Source organism: Camelus bactrianus, chromosome 14, assembly GCF_048773025.1.
Source record: "Camelus bactrianus isolate YW-2024 breed Bactrian camel chromosome 14, ASM4877302v1, whole genome shotgun sequence".
NCBI classification, from domain to species: domain Eukaryota; kingdom Metazoa; phylum Chordata; class Mammalia; order Artiodactyla; family Camelidae; genus Camelus; species Camelus bactrianus.
The window spans coordinates 70,515,405-70,540,680 of NC_133552.1; the positions used below are offsets into that span (position 1 = coordinate 70,515,405).

At 60.3% G+C, this 25,276-nt stretch overlaps 1 protein-coding gene across 6 annotated transcripts in view; it reads right to left on the minus strand.

The window, feature by feature from the left end:
- Window positions 1–230: 230 nt before the first annotated feature.
- ADPRHL1 (ADP-ribosylhydrolase like 1) overlaps window positions 231–25,276 on the minus strand; it is a 31,046-nt gene continuing 6,000 nt past the window's right edge. For 2 of the 6 annotated variants that reach the window (XM_074378599.1, XM_074378597.1), the window contains 6 exons: window positions 22,242–22,367; window positions 20,616–20,756; window positions 19,501–19,628; window positions 18,238–18,370; window positions 17,471–17,624; window positions 4,380–8,749 (listed from right to left, as the gene is read on the minus strand). In XM_074378599.1, coding sequence (XP_074234700.1) covers window positions 5,239–8,749; window positions 17,471–17,624; window positions 18,238–18,370; window positions 19,501–19,628; window positions 20,616–20,756; window positions 22,242–22,367 — 4,193 coding nt within the window. In that variant the 3' untranslated portion in view covers window positions 4,380–5,238. Of the gene's footprint in view, window positions 4,094–4,379; window positions 8,750–15,419; window positions 15,588–16,781; window positions 17,625–18,237; window positions 18,371–19,500; window positions 19,629–20,615; window positions 20,757–22,241; window positions 22,368–25,276 lie in introns of those variants that run through there. The other 4 variants (XM_074378600.1, XM_074378601.1, XM_074378602.1 and 1 more) reach the window with 4 other exon arrangements.

Genomic DNA, 25,276 nt, shown 5'->3' on the forward strand with positions numbered 1-25,276 from the left:
AGGCACAGCAGGCTCCCTGGGCGTCCTGCAGGGGTGGAGGCTGGGAGCAGCTGTGCCCTGCCTCCCGCAGTGCCCCCGCCCCTCCCGTGCAGTGACCCTGTGTCCCTAGAGGTGTCCAGCTGGCGCCCGCCTGGCCCGGTCCTGGGAGGGACGTCTCCCCTCCCCCGAGGGCTCTCCTCCCAGGCCTCTGGCCGCACCTCCCCAGCCACCAGGCTGAGCCAAGGAAGATGTATGTGATGAGAAATACACTTTATTTCCTTTTTGAAATTATTTCCAGCTGAATAAAGATAGTAAAAACTCAAAGGAGAGAACAGAACAAAATGTGTTTAGTAGATTTTGTCTAATGAATCCGTTTTAGAGTTGTTTACACACAAAGGAGGATAAAGCGAGGAACCCTGAATAACAGCTCTGGGTTAAGACATAATCCCACAACTGGAAACCGTGATTCAGATGGCAAAGATGCCCTCATTGCAAACCTGAGACGGGGTGCTGAATTTGTGAACTTCTGAACGACCCCGTCCCTGACGGAGCATCTGAAACTCAGCTTGCTCCTGTGCTCCTCCGTCGACCACATTTCCTCCGTGCGCCTCCCGCATGGCGCCCACGTGTGGCTCACGCGCGGGTCCGCAAGCAGGAGCAGGAGCCGAGCAGCAGCAAAGTCAGCTGCCAGCCGACAGCTACTCGAATATGCAGAAGTCAGCGTCAACTAAAACACTGATAAAAACAGCCTCTTTTTTTCCCCGGTGGGTTTTGTTTTATTTAAAACGCATGCTGTCCACCAGCCCCGACCCAGGAGAGCTGGTGGGTCTTTCTTTTGTAGAGAAGACAGTCCCGCCCGCAGTGTGAACGCTTCCTCCCACGGTTCTCCTCTGAATTTACGGACCAGGGTAACGCGACGCCCACTGACGGCAGTTAAACTCTCAGGAAAAGTCACTCTCTGTCCTCTTCTGTGGACACACCGGGCATTGGTGAGCTGGGGCAGTGTAACCTGCAGCCGCTTTACAGAATCCAGAGCGAGGCCCCCGGGGTCCAGACTTGCACTGCACCCGCCAGGCGTCGGGGGAACACGGGGTGGAGCTTCTCTGAGGCAGCAATCGGGGAGATTCTGATCATTTTTTCCACCCCTTGAAGTGATACCACTGGGCACATTCTCCAGCGGACATGCTGGTCTATTTAAAATAGCAACAAAACCCTCCTGCGTCTTATTTTAAAACGGGAACACCCAGTGAATATAACATTTTTATCTCCTCCGTTTGCCATCATGTTCTTTGCCAAACACTGTCTCAAATCCTTTGTGGAGCAAAGTGCAGATACAGAGAGAATAAACAGGATGGTGCCAGCAGGTGCAGTAGCGGGGCATCCCCTTCCCAGCTGCGGCCAAGACACCTGGGCTGAGTGGGTGCCATCGAGGGGCCTCTGCTGGGACCCCACCCCCACGTGTCTGCCTGCTCAGTTCTGCAGCCCCAGGGGGCCAACCCCAGGTCTGGGGCAGGCTTTCTGAGACTCCTGGGGCTGGGGCACCGGGACCCCTGCGGCCACACACTCTGACCCCATCCTCCCAGGAGGCGGACCAGCCCTGGAGCTAGCGACCTCAGTCCGGTCCACAACCAGCTCCCACTAGGGTAAGAGTGAAGCACAGCAGGTGCAGCCCCCTCCCCAGATCCCCCTGGAAGTGGGGGTCCTCATCCAGGTGCCCAGATCCACCCCAGAAGTGGGGGTCCTCATCCAGGTGCCCAGATCCACCCCAGAAGTGGGGGTCCTCATCCAGGTGCCCAGATCCACCCTGGAAGTGGGGGGGTCCTCATCCAGGTGCCCAGACCCCAGCCGGGCAGCACTGCACATCAGGTAACTGTCACAATCAACTCACGCAGCAGACACACGTGCTGGGCCCCAAGTGCTGCTCTGCAGGGGGCCCGCACACCCACACCGGCGGGGGTGACCCAGGAGGTCTGGCACGTCCCAGGATCTCCCAGGGACCCAAAGATTCGCCTGGCCATGGCATTAAGAAGTTTCCTATCTGCTAGATTTTGAGTTAAGTGCCTGGGTGGAGAGGGCAGGGAGGCAAGAAGTGAGCCCCGGCCTCGACAAAGCTCAGATGGTGATCAGGGACCTCGCACCCTGCCGGCCAGCTCAGTGCCACCTCAGCCACCATGCACGTTTGTCCCATCAGCCGGCCTGTCCTAGAAGGGAAGCTGACGGGCCTGGTTCTCACACAGCACAGTCAGGTCCCTCCTCTCTCCAGGAGAACAGTCAAGTTGGAAAGAAAAGGCAGTCCCAGCCCATGTGAAGGCCCCTGCTCCAGGACGAGAGAGCCAGGCCAGCCGACGTCAAGGGGTCCTCACTAACAACCCGCTCTTGGAAGAAGAGATTAAGGACGCACTCGTCCTCACATCAGAAGGAATAACCCAGAGGAACAAACCTACCTGAGGAGGCAGAAGCCCTGTATTCAGACAACTAAAAGACACCCATGAGAGAAACTGAAGACGAAGCAAACAGGTGGAAAGGTAAACTGTGTTCTTGGATGGGAAGAACCAATATTGTTACAACGACCATGCCACCCAAGGCAGTCTGCAGATCCAGTGCAATCCCTATCAAAAAAGTACCAATCACATTTTTCACACAACTAGAACAAAAACTTTAAAATTTGTATGGAAACACCAAAGACCTTGAATAGCCAAAACAATCTGGAGAAAAAGAACAGAGCTGGAGGAATCATGCTCCCTGACTGCAAACTATACTACAGAGCTACAGCAATCAAAACAGTGTGGTACTGGCACAAAAACAGACCCATGGATCAATGGAACAGGATAGAGAGCCCAGAAATAAACCCACACACTTATGGTCAATAATCTACAACAAAAGAGGCAAGAATATACAGGGGAGAAAAGACAGTCCCTTCAGTAAGTGGCACTGGGGAACCTGGGCAGCTACAGTTAAAAGACTGATGATAGAACATTCTCTAACATCAGTACAAAAATAAACTCAAAATGGATTAAAGACCTAAATGTAAGACCAGGTACTATAAAACTCCTACAGGAAAACACAGGCAGAACACTCTGTGACACAAATCGCAGCTATATCTTTTGGATCTGTCTCCTAGAGTAAAGGAAATAAAAGCAAAAATAAACAAATGGGACCTAATTAAACTTAAAAGATTTGGACAGCCAAGAAAACCATAAACAAAATGAAAAGGCAGCCTGCAGACTGGGAGAAGATATTTACTTACAAATGATGTGGCTGATGAGGGATTAACATCCAGCATCTATGAACAGCTCATGTAAGCCAACATCAAAAACAAACCTGATTGAAAAATGGACAGAAGACCTGAATAGACGTTTTTCCAAAGAGGACACGCAGACGGCCAGCAGGACAGGTACATGAAAAGACGCTCAACATCACTAATCATCAGGGAAATGCAAATCAAAATCACAGCGAGACACCACCGCACACCTGTCAGGATGGCTGCCATACAAAGAACACAAATAACAAATGTTTGTGAGGGCGTGGAGGGAAGGGAGCCCCCTGCACTGCTGGTGGGAGTGTAAAACTGGTGCAGCCGCTCTGGAGAACAGTGTGGAGATTCCTTAAAAGACTAAAACTAGAACTACCGTATGATCCAGTAATCCCCCTCCTGGGTATTTATCTAAAGAAAATAAAAACACTAATTGGAAAAGATACACACACCCCACTGTTCATAGCAGCACTATTTGCAACAGCCAAGTCATGGAAGCAGCCTAAGTGTCCATCAGCAGAAGACTGGATAAAGCGGATGTGGTGTGTATACACCATGGAATACTACTCAGCCATAAAAAGAATGAAATCTTGCCATTTGCAACAACATGGGTGGACTTGGAGGGCATTCTGCTAAGTGAAGTAAGTTGGACAGAGAAAGACAAATATTGTATGATATCACTTACATGTGGAATCTAGAAAATACAACGAACTGGTGAATATAACAAAAAAGAAGCAGGCTCACAGACACAGAGAGCACACGAGTGGTGAGCAGGGTCGGGAGGGGCACAAACTGCCGGGTGTAAGACGGGCTCGAGGATGCGCTGTGCACACTGGGAATGGAGCCGATGTTCTGTAACAACTGTAAATGGAAAGTAACCTTTAAAAAGTGCATTAAAATTGAAAAAAAGAGAAGTCCTCACAGAGCAGAACCCACTTTCTGCGAGAGGCGTCACCACAGGCAGAGAGCCGGGTGGGGGTGGGGGTCCCACTGGGCTTGTCCCGGGGCCCCGGCCGCTGGGACTGAGCCCCTTTACGGCTGCCCTGTGACTAAGGTGGAAACGCACGGGAGCCGTGACCCAGCGTCTGCTTTAGGAACGAGGCGGGGCACAAGCTTGGAGAACAAAGTGAAAAATCACCTCCAGGCAGCACGCTTACGGAGACTTTTATTTCTTTCCTTAGACTTCTACAGCATGCGAGCATTCCAGACTGAAAGTGCATTGTCCTTAGTGGCTGAGGACGCAGTGTGTGGCGTCTGGGGCAGTGGCCGGGGCACTGGCGTGCTTTGCGGGAGAGCAGCTTTCCCGGCACCCGGGTGCTGCCGTCCAGGGTCCCTGTGGGCCTCAGGGAGGCTGCTGGGGTGACAGTGACAGACCGGTACTGGGCGATGTTTTACTTTCCGCCCCACCGTCTCTGAACAACAGCGTCCTTGGACTTGGGAGCCTGAAAACAGCGCTAACGGCCACTGTCGTCCTTCCTGGGCCGTTGGCTCCCGCCAGGCTGGGCCCAGGAGCTGGCCTTCCTGAGCAGGACTGGAGGGGCCAGACCCACATCCCAGTGTCTCCTTGACCGTCTCGTGGCCGGCAGGGTCAAGGTCACAGGCCACCCAGGAGTCAAACTGCCCCCCTTTGTCTTCTTCCAGGACCGGAGGGGGACACTCACTGTCCCCACCGAGTCTGAGCTAGGATGGGCCACATAGGCGCCTGCCAGCCGGTGACCCAACAAGGGGCAGAGAGCCCTCAAAACTGAAGCCCGAGCCCCCAGGAGGGGACACACAGACCCACTCCAAGCTCAGCACCAAAGGTTAAAGCCTAGAAACACCTGCTCTGCACAGAGACAAGCGGGACCTGAACGTCCCTGGTGAAGACGCCAGGTACAGGCAGAGTGTCACCAACACGGCCACAGTGGCAGGCCACGAGGCTCACGTCCTCCCAGGGCCACTACAGACAGAGCGACTCTGCTGACCCTCACTGCGCTCAGAGCAAGGCTGCTGGTTCCCGCGGGGACTCACTTGGGAAGTGTGAATGTGTCATTGGCCCTGAGAGTCACTGGTCTGAAGGACAGATCAAAGGACTTCTGGTCGCTGAAGCTCTGGGCTCTGTACTTGGCCAGGTGGGCTGCCCTCCCGCCAGGTCCGCGTCCCAGTGAGCCTCTCCCAGCCCTGTGGGTGTCCGGAGACCTCTCCTGGGCTGGGACACCAGGCACATGGCAGCCCCCCAGCAGGGATGTGGGCACTGCAGGGCCTTGTGCTGGCCGGGGACCGGGGGCTGTCCGGCTCTCCCCTGCCCGGCATGGTGCTCCAGGCCCCCCATGGCTACCCCTGGGGTCCGGTCTCCCGGCTGCCACACTTCTGCTCACGATGGGCACCACCTCCGCTGAGCTGCCTGTGGGCCGTGCCAAGCCGGGGGGCACCACCCTGCCAGCCGGGGCCTGTGTCCGGCGCACCGGGCTCTCTGCAGGGGAAGGAGCTTGGTTCCCGGCTGCCTGGGCTCTGGGTCCCCAAGGGAGGCCCTCTGCACGCCTTGCCCCCTGCCCCAGTGGGTGCTCTGGGCCTCTCCCAGCGTGCGGGCCGGGAGCCTCCTCTGTCGGGGCCACCGTGTCATCCCCCGCAGCCTCGTCCCAGGGCCAGCTTGCGGCCTCCTCAGCCCCATTCGAGCTGGCCTTCTCACTTAAACAGGCTTCTCCCTTCTTTCCAGGACCCTCCAGGCTCACAGGGCCCCCCTCCTCTTGCCTACGGAGACTTTCTCCACTGCCCAGGCCAGCCCATGGTCGCTGCTTCTCCCCAACCACGACTTGCCTGGGCGCCTGGAGGTTGGGGTCCTTCCAGGCCGCCCTGTCTGCCCCCTGCCCTTCTGCTGCTGCCGCCCCCCAGGGAGGCTGGTGGGAAAGCCCAGTGCCTGCAGGAAGCTGCTCTCTGGACCAGAGGAGTGCCCTGCCCATGGCTGGCTGGCTCTCCGAAGGCAGTGGCCTGGTGCCCAAGGTGTGGCTCAAAGCCCCCTCCTTGCGGCCTCCCTGTGGCACCAGGCCGCCTGGCGCAGGAGTCCAGGGCTCTGGGCTGTTCCCCTGATGGCTCCACTGCACAGCACCTGCATTTCTGCTTCCAGCCGCCACCTCCATTTTGCCTGTGGCTGGTTTACGGGAAGCAGCCTCTTGGGGCGTGACCAGCAGGAGTGGGGTGCTGGCAGCCTCCTGTGGGGGAGTGGGCAGGGACCTTGAAGGCTGGGAAGTGGGCTCCTGCACCACAAGACCGGGGCCCGTGGGCAGCACAGGGCTCCCTCCCTCCTGCCAGGGGGCCCACTCTTCTGCCACCCTGTTTCCTGGGCTCAGGGCATTACCTGTCGCTGAAGCCGGGGGACTTCTGGAGGCCCCCGCAGCCGTCACCTGCCCGGGCGCTCTGAAGCTTGGTTTTAGTTGTTCATTTAAGAATGTCGCTCTGTTCTGGTCACGATTGTGGCTGGCACTCCCTCCAGCCCTGGCTGAGGGCCGGGCCAACTCTGGTGACCACAGGGGCCTGCTGCGTCCTTCTTGCTCACACAGGGGGCTCTTGTCCACAGAGATCAGACTCTCAGGCCCTGTCCCGTCCTCGGCCCGTCCCGTCCCTGGCCATCTGGGGACGCCGGTCCTGCTCCTCCCTTTCGGAGCTGGTGCTGGCTGACCGCTGAGGGCACAGCCGGCCGGTCCTCTCTGAGGGTTTCCCAAGGCCGCAGAATGATGTGACAAGGGGCCAAGGTCACCCACCGGCCTTTCCCCGGATTGTGGCAGCCAACGCAGCTCGGAACTGGGCTCAGAAGCATCTTCCCCTGAACCGTCCTTGTGCTTCTGGAGATTGTGTGAAGCCTCGGAGCTGCGTCTGGCTGCTTTTCCTGCAGGAAAACTTGTCTGTGGTTTCGTCAGGGGAAGTGCCTTGGGGACGTCTGGATGGTTGCGGAGAGCACCCCGCGGAGGCGCGAGTGCGGGGCCAGCCCCTGTCTCGGCTGTGGTGCGAGGGGGTGCTCCCGCGTTCCCAGTCTCGCCCTCTGTCCCCTGAAGATTCCTGCCTTGGTTTTGCTGGTCTTCACGGCCTGGTGCCTGGTGCTGGGTGGTGGGAAGGGGCGGCACTGTGTGCACGACCGGGGGCCTGACTGTGACCTGCGGCCGCTCCACGGCCGGCTGTGTGTGCCGCGTGGCCCGGGCTGTGGGTGCGTCCAGTGGTGGGATTTGTCCGGGTGCTTTCTGTTCTGGGAGGCTCTCCTGGACGGCAAAGAGGGGGTCTCGCTCTGAGCCTGCAGTCACTCCTTCTGATTCATCCTCTGAACTGCAGACGGTCAGGGTGACTTCGGGGGCAGCCCCTTCTTCCCGGCCTGCGAGCTCCATCCCTGGGGCGGCCCCCGTCCTGTCGCCCCCGGCTGCCCTGGCGCGCCCTGGGCTGGCTGGTCCAAGTGAGGATGCCACGGGCTCACGGCGGAGAAGGGCTTCACCCCTGGAGGAGGCAGGAGAGAGGACCGTCTCCAGGCTGTCCCTGGGAGTGGCCGCCCAGGGCATGGAGGGCTGCGGGGGCTTCCCCCACCCTGGCACTCTGCTCTCGTTGGGCGCCATCTCCCTCACACGGGATGACGGGCCTGCTTCTCCTCTGGGCTTGTGGCCCAGGCCTGCCGAGTGGCTGACCTTGGCGCAGTGGGCCAGCCAGGCCCGGGGGCCGCAGACCACGGTGGCGAGGCAGAAGGGCAGCACAGGCTCGGCTGAGCAGGCCAGGAAGCGGGCGGGGGGCGTGCGGATGCAGGTGCTGGCCATGGTGGCCGTGCGGAGCACGCGGGTCTCGGGCCGGCGCAGCCTCTTCCGCGGCAGGCTCTTCTTCTTCCGCTCCTCCATGCGGACGGGCAGCACCCGGGCCTCCGCGCACAGGCAGCCGCTCTGCTCGAACTTCTCCCGCAGCCCGGCCAGGACAGAGCTCCGCCTGCCCCCTGTCTTTGGCAGGGGGCCCCTGGCAGCTCTGGGAGGCTCCGTGGGAGGACTCCCCTCGGCCTCTTTCTTCTCCGCAGCCAAGAACATCTTCAGGATGGTTTTCACAGAGCTCTTCCCGGCCGGGAGGCCCCGGGGCTTCTCGCGGCCTTGCGGCTCCCGGGCCTGCGCTGGGCGGCCGGCCCCCTCCCCGGTCTTCTCCAGGAGCTTGTGGATGGTGGCCGCCACCAGGCTCCTGCTGGGGCCCTGCCGGTCCTTGAAGATCAGCCTCCCCACCTCCCGGGTCCTCTTGAGAGGCTCTCGGCCGGTGCCCATGAACTTGGCCTGGAGGAGCTGGAAGCGTGTGGGCCGCCGCTGGGCACCCTGGGGCTCGGGGGCACAGCGCCACCCGCCTGCCGCATGCTCTGCCCTCTTGGCGGGAGGAGGCCCCTGGGGCCCGTCCTCGAGGTCGGTGACGTAGAGCAGCAGGCTGCTGAGGATGGCGTGGGACGCCAGGTCACAGGTCACCCTGCTGACTTTCTTCTTTAGGGCTTGGACATCAATGGGCCTCTTGTTGCTGCAAATCCTGCTGCTCTTGGGGCTGCAGGGAAAAGAACCGTCAGTTTTACCATCGTGTTTTCCAAGGTGGCTCCACAGAACGCCTCCTACAGAGCTGCCCTTTTCTGACCCCAAGAGGTCCAGGAACAGAAAGGGGATTCGGATCTGGGTGCACCTCTGCCGCTGCCTGAGAGGCAGGGGAGCCGGACGCTGCTTCCTTTTCTGTTCACTGGCTGTGCTTTCTGACTCGCACCCTCTGCAGGGCTTTGGAAAGCTGGCGTGAGATGGTTTTGCGAGAGCCCTTTGGAAAGTTACTTGCGTGTGTAAGGGATTTACGTTTTTAAATAACGGGCGCATTTCGCTTGCATAAATTAGGGAGGAAGAAGCATAAAGAATTTCCGTCCTCTGTGGTTCTGTGCGCACCTCTAACCATAACGTGTTGTGTCCTGACTCGGTCCTGACTCATCCCAAGGGCGTGCAGTCCCCAGAGCCGAGCCTTCCAGAGCAGCAGTAAGACCCTCAGGCCCTGCGAGGGTCTGGCCAGGGAGGAGGGGAACTCAGCTTTTGGGGGGCCACGGGGGTGGGACAGATGTGTGGGGGCCCCCAGAACAGGAGGGAATGGAGCTGGGGGCACTGGCCAGGATCTGCCTTCCTGACCCCTCCTTGAAGACAAATGCTCCTGGAGAAACCTCGAGGCTGAGAGGCCTGAGCCCCCGCTCTCCTGGCCCTGCCCCCGTGAGCCCTTCACCGCAGCCCAGCCTCCGACAGGCTGTGACCTCGCAGGGAAGAGAAGTTTCTCAGAGGTGCGGTCTCTGGGCCTGGGTCCAGGCCGAGAGGCTCTCCCACAGGGTGCGTCTGCCCAGCACAAGGACAAAGCTGGACAGACAAAGCCACCTCTCCAGACAGTAGTTTGGCAAAGATGCGCCCCGACCTCCTCCCTGCTGGCCGTTCGTTCCAAGGAGAGGATCAGGTGCAGAGCCGAGACCGCGCACTGCAGGGAACGCTCCCAGGGCCGCGCGTGACACCGACAACTGCAGACGCCCTAGAAGGCTGACACCGGGTGGGCTCAAACATGGCCACATCCGCATTTGAGGGCAAACCACTGTGAGAAGGCGCGCCGCACGCTGCCGGAAACTCAGGTCGAGAACAAACAGGAAGGAAGTATGTGAACATGTGTTTCTTTTTGTACTTTTACGCGTTTTTGCGGAAGAGAGAGTTCTATTTTTAGAAGCTGCACACAAACTTAACTTTTAAGGAGCTGTTGGGAGCCCTCATGCGCTGGACTGACTGCGACTGCGCCCCCTGCTGGCCTCAGCACCTGACGGGAGAGCCCCTGGGTGGGCCGGGTGTCTGTCCATCCACTGCCTGGCAGTGGATCTGGACAGAGAATCACTCTTTTCGAGGAGTGAGGGGGCACGGATGTAACTGTGGACTCCTGACTCCCCAGGCTCCCCAGAACCCGGAATTCACTGGACACTGTGAACCCACGTGGACGCGGCTGCTCAGCCGCCCTCAGACGCCGAGGACGTCGGAACCCCAGAGGGACTTGGAAGTGCCCACAGCGGGGTGGCACCCCCAGAAGCCCCAGCTCAGATCCCCTGAAGCTGCTGACGAAGGGACCCACTTTGAGAACCACTGGGACGGAGTGAAGTGTTTCCAACGGCAGACCACCGAGCACCTGAGACCCAACGTGGTGGCCCCAGACGTCTACGCCATGAGGTGGGTGTGGGTCAGCTTGGCCTCAGGATGGGAGTGTGCCCTGGGACCCCCAGGCAGCACTTGGGCAGTGAGGGTCGGGGAGACGGAGCCACAGGCTCCCACGGTGTCGTGCTCTATTTGGGAAGGTCAGCAGTCCAAGATGGCGCCCTCCTGTGACACCTGCATCAAACCAGCCCTTCCCTGACACCACCCCCGTGGTCTCTGTGGGCGTCCGCTCTCCCTCATGATGAGGTCACTCGCCGAGGGCTGCATGGGGTCACCAGAGACCACCTTTTGGCAGGTTACAGATGCCCACGGTGGGTTAGTGGTCCAGGTGCTTCATCCAGAGCCCTGGATCTGCCAATCTTCCAAAGGGAGACATGGCCTAGGACCCCCGAGGGGATGGTGAGGAGGTGAGGTCAGTCCTGTGGCCGAGTGCTGGGGCATTTACTTTCACCCTGATTGTTACATGGGGGTCCCCAGCCAAGTAGGGGGTCACAGCTGCAGAAGGGGGTGAATTCCAGCCCAGAACCTGCTGTCCTCATGCACACAGGAGCCTCTGGGGCTCCCTGTGGGGTCCCCCTGCCCTATTCTCCAGGCCCAGAGCTCAGCCTGCCTGGCCTCCTACTCTGCTCCAGCCACACTACACTCAGCCAGTTTCGAGCTCATTCCTACCCCAGGGCCTTTGCATGAGCCACTCCTGCTACTTAGGGCAGATTGTGAGTGGGGCTTCTCATGTCCCCTCCTGAGCACATGGCCCAAGGCGCCCCCAGCGCATCACAGGAGAACCCTTGCTACACACCCTCGTCTGAAATTCGAGTGCAGCTTCAAGTTCAGACATGTCGAGTGTGGTTCCACGTGTCTCCTGTCCCAGCTTGAGGCCTCCACGGGGGGACATGGTCTCTCCTTTCCCCAGGGGAACGCCCACTCCCTGCTGCACAGGGTCCTTCTGCCGGGGCCTCCTGCCAGGCTCTGCCCAGCTCTCCTCCACTCGCCTTGAGCTCTGGGCTCCTGAACTTATGTCTCCTGGCAGTGCTGGGTGCTTTCCCAGCTCCATGCTTCGTCCACACTGAGTCTCCGGCCTGGCACAGCCGCACCCCCTGACGAGCTCCTATTCATCCTTCACGACCCAGTTCTGATGCCCCTGCTTTCCCAGGTGTGCAGTGGCACCATCTGCATTGGTCCTGCAAGGCCTCTCAGCATCCCCCACAGCGTGACATTCCCGACCACTGCACCCCAAAGTCACTGAGTCAGAGTGGCGGGGGGGCGGAGCAAGTGCCCGTGGGGGCGAGTGCCCCATGGGGGCATGGTCCTCTGCCTGGCCTGTCCCTCCAGACCCAAAGGCCAGCCCAGCCCAGCACACTCTTCCTCCACCTCCCAGCATAGGACACGCAGGCAAGGTTACAGTTCCCGCCCATCAAAGTCAATGGGGGTCTAGGGTCAGCCAGCGCGCCTCCGCCCTGCCAGTGCTTCCTAGGGGATGGTGGGGCCTGTGGCTTCATGTCCCACCCCTGGTGGAGTGGACGTGACCAAGCCCGTCCCAGGACAGGACTGGAACGTGTTTCTCTCAGGGCCAGTATCAACAGCAGGGCTGTAGTAAATGTTCCTGATTTAGTCCTGTCAGTAACTCTGCCCTGAGAGGTCACTTGAAAACACAGGGACACCAGAGTCACCACTGGTGACACACCGTGTCCCACCTTGGCCGCCAGCCAGACCCTCTGTGGTGTGCAGGTGTGGGGAAGGACCGGACCCTGCATCCCAGCCGAGGGAAAGGGCAAGGAGTGTCCAGTGCCGCCAGGGGGGCCGCCCCTCCTTGGGGCCTGGCTGACCTCTGCCACCTGCCAGCAGGGCCCCTGCCCCCGCGAGATGCAGGGTCTCACCGGCAGCCTGGACCCCCTGCTCGTGCATCCTGGGGAGGAGGGGAGGAGGGGAGGAGGGGAGGAGGGGAGGAGGGGAGGAGGGGAGGGGGGGAGGCGGCCACCACCCCGGGCGCTGCAGCAGTTCCTGCGCGGGGATGCTGTGTTCTAGGGAGCTGGCGCCCAGCACCTGGTCTGGGGCGCGCCTGGCCCCTGACTCGCCGCTGACCCGCCCTCGCCCATTTCCACGTTCCCACCCTCTCAGGGCGAGCCGGGGCACACGGCCAGCCCTCCCGCTGCCCTGGCAGGGGTCTTCTCTGTGGCGCTAAGACCCCTCCCCAGCTCTTGGCCAGCAGCCCCCCAGGCCGGTCCCCTGCCACCCCCGGTGTGTGCTCTGCCGGGGACCCGGCAACAGGGGAACCGCATCATCTGACGTGCTAACGCTCTCCGCCCCACAACTATACCCAGGGGACAGAGACAGGGCCGGACTCTGCCCCCACCCCCGGCCTGGCGCACAGACGGGCCTCATTCGGGGTGTGGACGGAGAAGCATCTGCACACTGTGCTGTTACCACAGCTGCTCCTGACCCTGCGTCCCCAAGTCCCTGCAGAGCCATGGAGGCCAGCTCATCCTGACCCTCCTCCAGCCCCTGGTGGGGCTGCATGCAGCCGATGCTTAATAAATGCCTCGCCTCCGTGTGACTGTAGAGGCACCGTGGGCTCAGGAGAGGTGGGGAGAGAGGAGTGGGCTGCCCCCGGTCTCTGCAGGGACAGCCAGAGGCCGCGTGGCCGTTCTAACAGCGACTGCAAATCGCAGCCCCAGCCCCGGTGGGCAGCGCCTGTCTCTCTAGTGAAAGAAACGTCCGGCTGTTTTGTGCTTTACTCAGTGACGAGGTGGCTAACAGCGGACACTGTGCCAGCGACAGCCTGACAACCTGGGCCCTGTGCTTCCTGGAAGTGAGTCTGGAAAAGGAGGGTGGGTGTCCTCTGGGCTGGAGACCCCGTGGCCTGGCACCTACACCTCACATCCTGGCCCTGGCCGTGGGGGGACAGAGGGCTGTTGGTCCAGCCGGGGCCCCAGGCCCTGAGCGTGGGCGGCTGTTCCAGGACCTGAGATTCAGGGAGTGAGCAGTGTGTTCTGGGGACGCCCTCTCAAACCTGATGATGACTACTGCTGTGTGTGTGTGCGTATGAGTGTGTGTCTGCATGTGTCTGTGTGTGCACACGTATGTCTGTGTGTTTGCGTGCACGTGTCTGAGTGTGTGTCTGCGTTTGTGCACACGTGTCTGTGTCCATGTCTGTGTCTGTGTGTGCACACGTGTGTGCGTGCACACGCGTCTGTGTGTCTGTGTGTGCACACGTGTGTCTGTGTGTTTGCGTGCACGTGTCTGAGTGTGTCTGCGTTTGTGCACATGTGTCTGTGTGTGTCCATGTCTGTGTCTGTATGTGCACACGTGTGTGCGTGCACACGCGTCTGTGTGTCTGTGTGTGCACACGTGTCTGTGTGTCTGTGTCTATGTGTGTCTCTGTGTCTGTGTATCTCTGTGTCTGCGTCTCTGTGTGTCTGTGTGCGTGCACGTGTCTGTGTGTGTGTGTGTGTCTGCGTCCGTGTGTGCGCACGTGCAGTGAGGGACAGGCGGGGAGAGCGGCGCAGCAGGTGGGACTCACCATCAGGACATCAGCAGTCGGTGAACCTGGCTGAGGGGACCACAGATACTTTGTTATTACTAAGACTTGTGTGTGTTGGAATCACTTGAGGACAGTTAGGACAGGACAGGAAGGAAGCAAAGCACGGTGATGAGTGCCTTCTATGACCCTAGAAACACAGACGGCCCAGGCCGGCAGGGACACTGGGCCCCCGGCTTACCCGGGTCTGCCGGTGCCCCCCGTGGCTGCAGCTCTTAGAGGGCCCTGTGGCTGGGTTCCAGCCAGGCCAGCGAGCGGCTCCCATCTGCATCCTGGGGGTGGGGGTCGAGGTGGAGGTGCCCCTGGGCGCCGTCTTGCCTGCAGCTCGGCGGGCACGGGAGCCTGAGCGCCGGCTGCTGCCGCTGCCCCTGCCCTGCCCCTGCCCTGCCCCATCGGTCCTCCAGGTACCACTCTGAGGGGCGAGCACTTTATTTCTACTTTTGGACTGGGAGTAAGTCAACCCAGGGGGATTCAACCCTGACCTGAAGCTGCCCCACCTTGGGGTGAATTTCACGATGGAGTTTTAAACCCACACGTTTGGCAGAGCGTCAGCTCGGGTATTTTGTGTTCCATCAGTTGATGTCCGGTCGATTCTCCCAGTCCTGTCTGCCCTGGGGGTGGGGCCCCCCTGTGGGGCTGGGGGCTGGGGGCTGTGGTGAAGCCTCGAGGAGTCAAGGAGGCTGGAGGGCAGTTACGGAGCAGGAGCTGGCTGGTCAGACTGGTCTCTCCACCCAGCCCGGGGCTCAGGCTCCTCTGTGGCACGGGGCCTTCCCCTCCCTGAGCCTCCTACTGAGGGTGCTCGGGTTTGGGGAGATGCGCCTGGAGGTGGCGGTCACCATGGTCATGTCAGAGAGCCGGCCGCTGGAACCTCCGAGGGGGCCCTCCTGCTGTTTCCCCGTGACTAGCCCTGCCTGAGGGAAGTGACAGCCGTGTCTGCATGGCTCCCAGACATGAAAACACCAGGGAACATGACTGGAATGCTAAATGCAAAACCTTCCAGCCAAAGAGCGTGGGGACAGGAATTAACTGAAATCAGCCTGAAGCCTGAAAACGCCTGAGGGGGACAAGGCACCTGCTCCCACATCGGAGCCACAGGCAGGAGCTGGGGGCCTGCCCTGGGGACACAACGCAAGCCCTTCCAGCCGGCACCACGTTCCAGCCGCAGGCAGGGCTGCCCCCCAGCCCCAGACCTCACGCCCACGTCCTGTGCCAGCAACGGGACCACTGACACAGGCGTGTGGCTACAGACGCAGGGGCGAACGGCGCGCGGGTCACACCCCAGGACCCACACCTGCCCTGAGTCACCGTCGCCTGTCCACCGGGAACCGGAGGCAAAAACGCCCCTGCAGCTGCGGGGAAAACCCGCCGTGCTGTTGGTGGAGATGAACTTCTCAGAGGGACAGCAATGGACATTTGGAGGCAGCGCGAGGAGGAGTGTCTGAAAATGCCACTTCAGAACAGGAAGCTACCTGGCAGTGCACCAGTGGGTTCGAGCACACGCGATGGCACAGCACACGTGCGGGTGAGCTCCAAGCAAGAGCGAAAAAGACCAAGGGGGTCGCGCGTGATGATACAGGAAAAACTAAAGAGCCGTCAAGTGAAAGGTGCCCGAAGTAAGTCCTACGTAACACGTAGTTCCTACCTGCGGAGAGAGGCAGAGTGTGAGCCTGTGTGTATGTGTGTGAATGTACGTGTGGGCGTGCACGCGCGTGTGTACCTGTGTCAATGTGTGTACGTGTGTGAATGTGTGTGTGTGTAGCACACACATCCAAGTGTGTGGAGAACTTTCTGGAAGGACACAGAAGGACTCGTGACCCATGCTTCTCTGGTCCCTGGTGCTGAGTCTGGGTGACGGTGTGGAGGAACCGTGCTTCCCACACGCCCCACTTGTGGGGCTGAGCTCTGGAAGCTGCGTGCAGGTCTTCCTTTTCCAATAAAGATGGAGCCACCAAGTATTACAGTTTTAAACATTTGAGCAGGTGTGGAATTCTCCTCATTGCTTCTAATGGGTTTGCTTTCCGTTTCAACATCTGCGTCCCTCTGTAACAGCAGGAGGACACGGGGAAGGAATCTGACTCTTATCTATGATGCCTATGAACGTGTCTAACTTACGGTCGGCCTGTAGACAGACTCACTCCCTGGTTCTCAGGGACGGGCTTGATTCTCCTCGGTCGTCAGTCAGAGGGATCAAGGGCCCTCTGACCCAGCCGCACCCCGTTCCTCTCGGCGCTTCCCTTCCGCACGGCAGAGTTGAAAGGGCCGCTTTAGGGGGAAGCTGGGGAAACGGGCGTCACTTCCAAACAGGAAGCCCACCGCGTCGAGTGCGCCTGGGAGGGGGTGCACTCACCTTAACTGGGTCTGGTCCTGGAAGACAACCCTCAGTGCCTCGCCCACACCCACTAGCCCTGTGTGGACCCTGCCTGGTGGCCTGTGCCTCTGCCTCTCTGGCCTGGAAACCACCACCAGCAGCGAGGCCAGTTCAGTCGTGCAGGATTGTGCGTGGAAACCACCGCGTCGCCCCCTGCGGGTACATGAAGGCCCACGGGTTCTCCCCGGCACGGAGGGGAGCCTGCGCTTCCCTCAGAAAAGGCAAGTGATGGATTCGCTGGAAACACGCCTGCCCCGTGCCCACAGCCCGGGGCATGGGGGGGAGGGGAGTGGGGCGCCGGGGAGGGCCTCAGGGCTGTGTCCGCGTGGCCAGTGGGGACGGCCCGGCTGTGCTCCGAGGCAGGCCTCCAACACACAGAGCCTGCAGTCACAGGACCGGCTGGCCAAGCTGCCAAGCGCGCCTTACTTGTCAATCACCCACCACCGTTTCACTCACACCAGACGCTACTTCAAAAAGACTGGGTCCAAGGTTATTTTTAGCAAGAGCAAGTGTCCTCTCTCAAGGCTGTCGGCTTAGAAGCCCAGGCCACAGGGGACAGGAACCAGCCCTGCTCCTTGTCAGAGCCTGGGGGCGGGGCAGCAGACCCTGTGTTTCCTGCTTCGTCAGTTAGTTGTTCCATCAGCCCCTAGTGCGACTGAAGCCGGGGCCGCGGGTCAAGTGCAGCGCTCGGGCTCCGGTACCTACTGCTCCTCCCTCTGCTGTGCAGACACCGCGGTGTGCGTGGCCGGTGCGCATGGCCGAGGCCCGCCAGGCCGCGGAGCCCGAGATTGGCAGCTGTCCAAATGCGCGTCTAAGAGCTCAAACCAGGCCGCAGCGGCGGTCCTGCAGACGGAGGCGGCCCGCTGGAGCAGGGCCGTGGTGGTTAGTGGCGTCCAAGTGAGTGAGCAGAGAGCGTTAGTTTTGCGACAGAATAAAATACACCGATTGTCCAAGAGACTCTCCGTGACACTATTTGGAGGCTTGAGGGAGTCAGATCCAGTGTGGCAGCGATAAGGCACTGGGCTTGGGCCAGGAAGGAGACTCCCGTAGGACAAGCGATGTATTTTATGCAGCAGTTAGAGTCCTGAAGTCGGGGGGAATTAGAGTGTCGCAGGAGCTGCGTGTGGCGGAGGGGCCTGGGAGGGAAGCGGCTTTACTTCTCCTGGGTGGACAGGTGGTACAGGGCCTCGCCCAGGCGCCCCAGCTCCTCCTTGTGCTCCAGCTCCCGGTACAGGCCCCCGGGGACGCCGTCCAGGCCGTGCAGCAACCCGAACAGGCAGCCTGCGATGGCCCCCGTGGCCCCGCTCTCACCTGGAATGGAAGGAAGCACAGGTCCGCAGGGCTCTGGGCAGAGCGGTGGCCCCTCCATGACCTGCACTGGCCCCCAGGGCCTCCAGCCAACCCCCAGCCAGGCCCGCCCGGAGGCTCCTCTGGGCAAACCCCCGCGCAGGCATCCTGGGGCTGTCTCGGGTTCGCTCTGGGCAGCACCTGATGCGGGGCAGATGTCCCCTCTCCCCTCCGGAACAGCTGGACGCCCTGGCTGTCAGGGGGCCACACCCCGCGAGCTCCTGGCCCCGTGGGCTGCCTTCCTGCCCTCAGCCGGGTTTGGGGCCGCCCCCTCCTCCGCACTCCAGCCAGCTGCCCCAGGCCCTGCGGTCCTCCCCGCTGCTCCCCGTCTCCCGGGAACTGGAGGTCCCCGCAGTGCCTGCAGGAGGGGCCTGGCGGGCGTCCTTTTATTGCACGCTTGCCGAGAAATGGCCACTGGCGGAGAAGCAAACCCACCGGCGAGGGACCGGCGCTGCTGCCGGGAGGCGAGGAGTCCAGCTCCTCACACCCTGAGCCGTCAGCGCAGCCGGACGGGCGGACCGCGGACTGCGTGCTCCTGAGGGGGAGGTGGCTGGCCGTGTGGGAAGGACCGTCTCACCTCCGTGGAACATGGCCCGGTGGCAGAGCTCCGTCCAGTTGCCCCTGGCTCCTAGGAGAGCATCGTAGGCAATCATGGGGGCGTCGTGGCCCCGCCGTCCCCCGCGACCTTCCGAGCTCCATCTCCTGTAGGTCTGGAGAAAGAGCTGCCATCAGGGGAGGGGACACCGCGTCAGACACGTTGCAGCAGGAGCTCCTGGCTCGCCCAGGGGACTGCTGTTCACTCGCTCACCGAGCACTTCACCTTGCGCAGGCGTGCCCCAGGCTGCGGAGGAACAGTGAGCGGGAGACAGTCTCCCACGGCCCTCACGCCCCCGCCACCCCCCAGTAAATGAACGTGCCAGCTGCAGGCAGTGAAGTCTGTGAGCAAAGGGTCTGGAGTGCAGTGAGGGGCTGTTGCGACCTGCGGCCTGGGTGGGGCGAAGGGACAAGCGAGGTCGAGCAGGCGCTGTGTGTGGTCAGGGCCGCAGACTGGCTGGAGATTGTGGGCAATGATGGCTCAAGCAGCTGGTGGCACAGAGCAAGTCCCTCTGTGAGAGACTGAGGAGAGCAGGGAGGTGGACGTGGGCAGGTCACTCCCCTGTGCCTTAGCAACAGAGTCAGCGTCGGTTTGGGACAACAGCATCTCCACTGGAAGAAGTGTTTCTGCGTCTTCCTGCACCCAGGGAGGGCCGTAAGACACGAATGAAAGGGCAGTAGGAAGCACCTGAAGAGGGAAGGGTGGGCCCTTCCTCTCCCCCTGCTCCTTCCTGACACCTGGAATGCAGACGTGCTGGCTGGAGCTGGAGTGGCTAGTTTGGGCTATGAGGCATGCTCTGAGAACAGCAGAGCAGCCAGACAGAAGGATCTTCAGCTCCTTCTTGCAAGGGAATTCTGACGCAACTCTGGACTCCCTCAATGTAAGGACGGAAAACTTCTGTCTTGGCTAAGCCACAGTTACTTAGGGTTTTCTCTCGTGCTACCAAATGTGACCCCAACAATTTCAGCCACTTAGGGGATTTTCTCAGCATGGGGAATGCAGGTGGTTTGCACAAACCTATTTATCCTATGCGACCGCATGTCCCAGCCCCCAGCCCCTGGGAGAGATGAAGTGAAACGGAATATTTTTAAAAATCACATTTTCAATTTTTCTAGCACAAATCGTGCTTATAACCAGAGAAAATGAAAAGGTAAAAGCAGTGTCCATTTCAAACAGGCTCCCTCCATGAAGTCGTCCACGGTATGGGTGGCTCCTGGGCATGGGGCCCGGACCTGGCAGGCCTACCTTGTCTCGCTCCTCTGCATCGTAGTGGTCGGGAAAGCTGGCCTCAGTCTCCGAGTCCTCACTGATTTTTCTCTCCTCCAAGTAAAACTGCCATTTGGCTTCAAAGTAAAACCACTGCTCCTGGTACTCTAAACACAAAGAGCAGGTGGGCAGGCGGTGGTCGCCGTCCTGCTGGGCACGCGGCCGTGGGGGCGGTGAGCGGGAGGGGACAGAGGCCAGACGGCCCCACCCAGCCGGGCGGAGGGGAACCTGGCACCTTGCCTTAACAATTGCTCTGGAAATTTGAAAACACACTCGTAGCCACTTTGAGACACAAGCAAGGAAGGTGGAGATGGAAAAGCGACTCAGATGTTCTAAACTGAGGCAGAGTCTGCAGCACCTTTAAGTGTGTTCCCTTGGAAATTCTAAACCTGTGCATTTTTGTTAATGCAACACTGTGCCTGCCGAGTCGGGTCAGAGGATGTCAGCCCTAATTAACAGGTTGACGTCCACGCCCCAGAGGCACTGAAGCCACTTCCTGAAGTCACGTGTGTGCGACCCTGTCCCAGAAAGTCTGGAGCAGCAGCTGTGCTGGCTCGTGGGTGACGGGGACCGGGGATGGGGACTGGGGACAGCGCCCGCGGTCGAGAACCAGAGGCAGGGGATGCTCTGGGCCTAGCGCCTCACCGGCCTCACCTCGGTGGCTGGGCTGGCACACGGTCCCGTCCCCCTGTCCAGCTCGAGGCCCAGCCGAGTGCGAGCTGAGGAGGGAGGCTGGGGAGCCAGTCCACGAGGGAGACTGAGGTGGGAAGAGCATCAGGCTGGGGGGCATGAGAGTGGGGGGCCCCGCCCCCGCCGTCCAGCCTCAGGGATGCCAGGCAGTCTCTGCAGAGGCCTGGGGTCACGGCTGGGGGTCCCCGAGCACGCCAGCCCCCTGCCCCCATCCAGGTGATACCCCAGGCCTTCTTTGTGGGGTCAGCCTGTCACACGGGCCCCATGGGGCTGCTCTGGTTTCACTGCGGGTGAGCAGCCCTGCCCTCTCTGGGGGCCGGTCTTCAGAACCTGCTCGGGGTGAGTGGAGACCTGCCCGTTTCCCGGGCGCCAGGGAGAGGGTGCGGGAGGGAGGCTGGGCTCACCTGCCAGGTGCCGGATGGTCTTTTTGCAATACTCCTCAGCCAGCGGGACTGTCTTCAGCATGTCTCGCCCCCACTGCTCCAGCCGCTTTCCCTGGACAGCGTAGGACGCGAACAGGGCAGTGCACAGGGACCCGAGGAAGCCTGGGGGCGCAGGGGGCCATCAGGGGGCGTGCTGGCCCCTGCGTCCCTAACCAGGACCCACCTTGCGGATTTGACCTCCCATTTCCACCTGCCCCAGGGTCACGGCCGTCCTTCAAGGGGAACACCTGCTTCCTGTGTGAGCAGAGTGGCTATGGGAGGGATGCGGCCAGCCCGAGGGAGGCGCTTCCTCTGCCCAGACGTCAGCTCCAGGGATGAGCATCCAGTTCTCACACCCAGGGCTCGGCTGGCTCTGACCACCCGCCAGCGCCCCTCCCGTCATGGGGCATTTCCGCCACACTGTGGGGAATAGACATCGCAGCTCTTGCCGCCAAAGGCGGCTCAGATTGACAAGGAGAGTGCAGTTGTCAACTGTGCACAGTCGAACCCTCGTCATCACCCTAGAAATATGCAAACGACTCGACTCCCATGCAGGAAGTGACACTTCCTTAATACGAGTGGGTGATACATCAGCCCACGTCTTAGATGATTAAATTTTCAACCCAGATTCCCATACTCACCAAATTGTTTCCAAATGCTCAGCACCTTCCTGTTTGAAGGCTATTCATGCTGACTTTACTTCGGCTGAACTGGTGAGTGAGCAGGAGTCCAGCGTCCACCGGCCCCAACCGTCCCCAGTGTCGCCGCCCCCCACCGCCAGCTGCACTGTATGCCTTCTGCTCAAACCTTAAGGATCTAACGAACTCATCTGTGGAGGCTGTGGCTCAGCTGTCACCCCTGCCGCGGACTCAAAGGCGTATTTTGCCACGTTCACTCCTCGGGTGCCACGTTGCCCACAGAAGGGGGCTTCTGGGGGCACAGGGTGGGCCTCGCAGTTTGGCGGCTGACACAGGTAAACCTGGGCACCATAGGTGACATTGGATGGGGCAGCTGGCAGCCCCAACCTCGAGGGGGCTGGGGAGGGTGTGACACACCTCGCCGGGACAACGGCGGGTCACGAGGAGGCTGGCTGCCTTCCTGGTCACATCTCACAGGCGGCGCTACTGCCCTCGGACCACGGGCCCGGGGAACCCAGAGCGCAGGTCCCCTGAGGTTCCCTTTTCCCTCCTCACTAGCAGCTGGCAGGCCCTGTCACAGGTGAGGAGACGCAGGCTTGGGCAGTGGAGGGACTTGGTCCAGCTCCCTTAGTCCGTGTCTGTCTGGCCTAGAGCCCAGCCGGGGCGCAGCGCAGGGCCACGTGGAGTGTGAGCGCCCTGCTGGCGCCAGGGGGACGACCGCACAGAACCGCTGGTTCCCGTGACTCCCGCACGGATCCCAGTTTCCTCCAGAACCCAGGGCTGCTCTTTTGTCTTTATTGTGACATGAGCCACGTGAAACCAAGGAGAACGCTTTCCTGTCCACGGCCACCGGCTCATTGCCAGCCCTGCTCTCAGGTTGATAAAAGAACTGAAGCCAAATCTGCCCACCGAGAAGCAAAGCAAACAACGGGTTTGGCCACGTGGGCGCCGCCCGCCTGCCGGGTGCTACCTGTGGGGTGGTTGTGGGTCATCCGGCCGCACTCGATGCTGACCTCCACGAGGGTCTCCAGCCGCTCCGGCTTCCAGTACCGCATGCCCACGCACATGGCCTTGGTGGCGGCTCCGAACCCCGAGCCTACGTGGAGCGCGGAAAACCTGAAGTTAGAGCAATCTAGCGCTCATGAGTGATCGAACATGAACAAAAATTTATGTAATAACACGCTGATCGTAGCGCCATTTAAATGAGTCAAAAATAGAGAAACTGAGTAAATTCCTGACAAAGAAAAGAGATGAAAGAAATCGCAAAGCAAGCATGTGCTGGAATGCCACAGCGCCTTTAAAACCAGAATTTAAGGAACATTTTTTATTGAAGTGCAGTCGACTTACAGGGTTAGTTTCAAGTGTGCAGCAGAGTGACTCAGGTGTACGTGTGCACACATGCGTATTTTCTTTCAGATTGTTTTCCACTGTATGTAAAAATGGAATTTTCATGGTGTGTGGACATGCTCGTAAGGTGCTTGTGCTGCGAAAATTTAGGAGACAGAACTGTGCACACAGCGTCTTTTAATCACACATTTTTTCTCTTTAAAAACAGCTTCACGAGTTACAGCTGACTTACGATCAGCTGCATGTATTTAAAGACTGCAAAGTCAGTCCTGACATGGTGGCCCGTGGGACCAGCCCCTAAGCAAAGACACTGAATGTGTCCGTCCCCCAGAGTTCCTTGGGCCCCCCACCCGGCCCCGGGGCTGGGAGTGCAGCTCAGTCTGCAGGTCCCAGGTCTGTGTGAGGACAGGCCCGGAGCACAGACTCTGCCGGGCTGCTTTTGCTCCACGTGCCTCTCTTGAGACCCACCCAGGTCGCTGTCCGCCTGGTGGGCTGCACCGTGTGGACGGAGGTGCCCAGTCCATCCACCTGTTGATGGACGTCTGAACTTTTCCAGTTTGGGGCCGTTGCAGACAAAGACACTGTGAACATTCATGACCAAACCTCACGCGGACGGGCGCTTTCTTTCCTTGGGGCAGAACGCGGAGCTCGGTGTTGGATCAATGTTAGGCTTTTTAAGAGACTGCCACGCTGGTTTGTGAAGTGGCCGCACAGCTGCACGCCCCCGGGCCGCGAGCCGCCTCCTGGCCGCACTGCCGTCGGCCGCCCTGCTACGCGCGTGGGGGCAGCCAGGGGCCGCGCTTCATTCTGTGCCGACTGAGGGCGTCTTAGCGTCTCTGGGGCTGTGCGGAACAGCTCCCCCCGTCTCGTACTGGGCTGCTTTTCTTATCGTTAGGTTCTGAGGGCCCTCTGCACCTCCGGACTCAGATCCTCATCAAGTGTCTGCTTCGCCACGTTCTCTCCCAGCGGCGGCTTCCCTCTCCCTTCTCTCACCAGTGTCCTGAGGAGAGAAGAGTGAGTTCGGGAAGCGTTCCTGCTCTCTGCTCCCTGGGGAGAGCTGGGCACCGCTGGTGTTACTGCTTCGCTGTTTGGCAGAGCCCCACTTCCTTTCTCCACAGATACAAGGCCGCCCGGGTGACCTGCTCCGTCTTGAGTGACCAGTGGCACTTCGTGTCTTTCACGGAATTTGTCCGTCTGATTTAAGTTGTTAAATTTATCGGCATAAAACTTGTAGCATCATTCCTCCACTTTCCCTTGGGTTCCTGCAGACTCTGGCGTGACGCCACCCCTCCCCGCTGACACCGGGAATGTGCGCGCCTCCCTCCTCCTCGATCACCTGTCCAGGGGACTGTCAACTTTTTATCTTCTCAAAGAGTCACTTCTGGTTTCGTTGGTTTTCTCTATGGTTTTCTGTTTCCTGTGTTGCTGATTTTCTCTCTGATTCTCATTTTCTCGTGTCTTCTGTTTTCTTTGGGCTCAATTTGCTCTTCTTCTCCTAGTGAAGACGAGGGTGAAGACTTCAGTCTCCGGCCTGCGACCGCGCTCTGGCGTCCCTGCCTGCAACCGCGGATGTCTGTCCCCTGCAGCTCTCTTCCTTTGGCCGCACCTGTTTGGGGCCTGCTACGAGGAACGCGGACGTTCAGGTTTGCCGCTCCCCCCGGTGGATGGATGAGCGGTCCTGACGAAACTGCCCCGTTTCCCGGCAACCCTCTCACTTCGTGTGTTTCCCTGTCCCTCGGCTCTCCCCTGGTCGGCGTCCCGGGGCACGTCTTTCCCGTCTAACCTGTTTGTGTCTTTATATTTAAGGAGCATTTCTCATACGCAGCACAGAGTTGGGACCGCCTCTCTGTCCCACCCGGACTCTGCTTCCCCTTGGGTCCTCGGACCGCTCACACTTGGTGTGATGCGTGATGAGGTTCGAGTCCAGCCTCCGGCTGCTGGTTCCCCGCGTCCTGCCTGCTGGTGCTGCCCCTGCCCTTCCTCTCCTTCCTCCCTTCTTGGATTGCATGCAGATGAGCAGGGAGATCCAGCACCGGCCGCAGGGGAGGATTCGCACAGGCGAGGACAGCAAGGGCCAGGACGGCGCCAGTGCAGAAGGGGGCCCACAGACCTCGGCCACCGCACCTCCTGGGTGCTCAGAGCTGCCAAGGACTCAACACAGGCTGATTGGAGGCAGGCTCCCTCATGGGGGGAGGAGACGCGCAGGAGATCCCCGTGGGCCTCTGCTCCAGGCTCCCGCAAACACGAGTCCCTCCTGAAGCCCACGCAGGGGAGTCGTGGGCGCGCACCCTCCCGGGCCCTCTCCCCGCAGGGCAACGAGGTGCTGGATGATGACGTTCACTGTGGCCCCCAGTCGGGGTCGGGGGGCTTCTCCCACGGTGGGGGTGGGGTCGGCTGGCACTGCCTGGACCAGCGGAGGAGCCCAGGTGGCACGTGGCTGCTTCCTCAGCGAGAATCGTCACGGTGGTTCCACCGTCTCTCACTGACCTACGAGATTTGACCTTCACTGTCTGAGCGGTCGGTCTGCTTTCACGGCACTGGACCCATGTCATGGCTCCAGTGAAGACCTCACACCTGCACCAACATTTGCTCAGACACAGCTGACAAGCCCTGTGGCACGTGGTTACCACTTTATAGAACATTTTATTTTGTATTGAA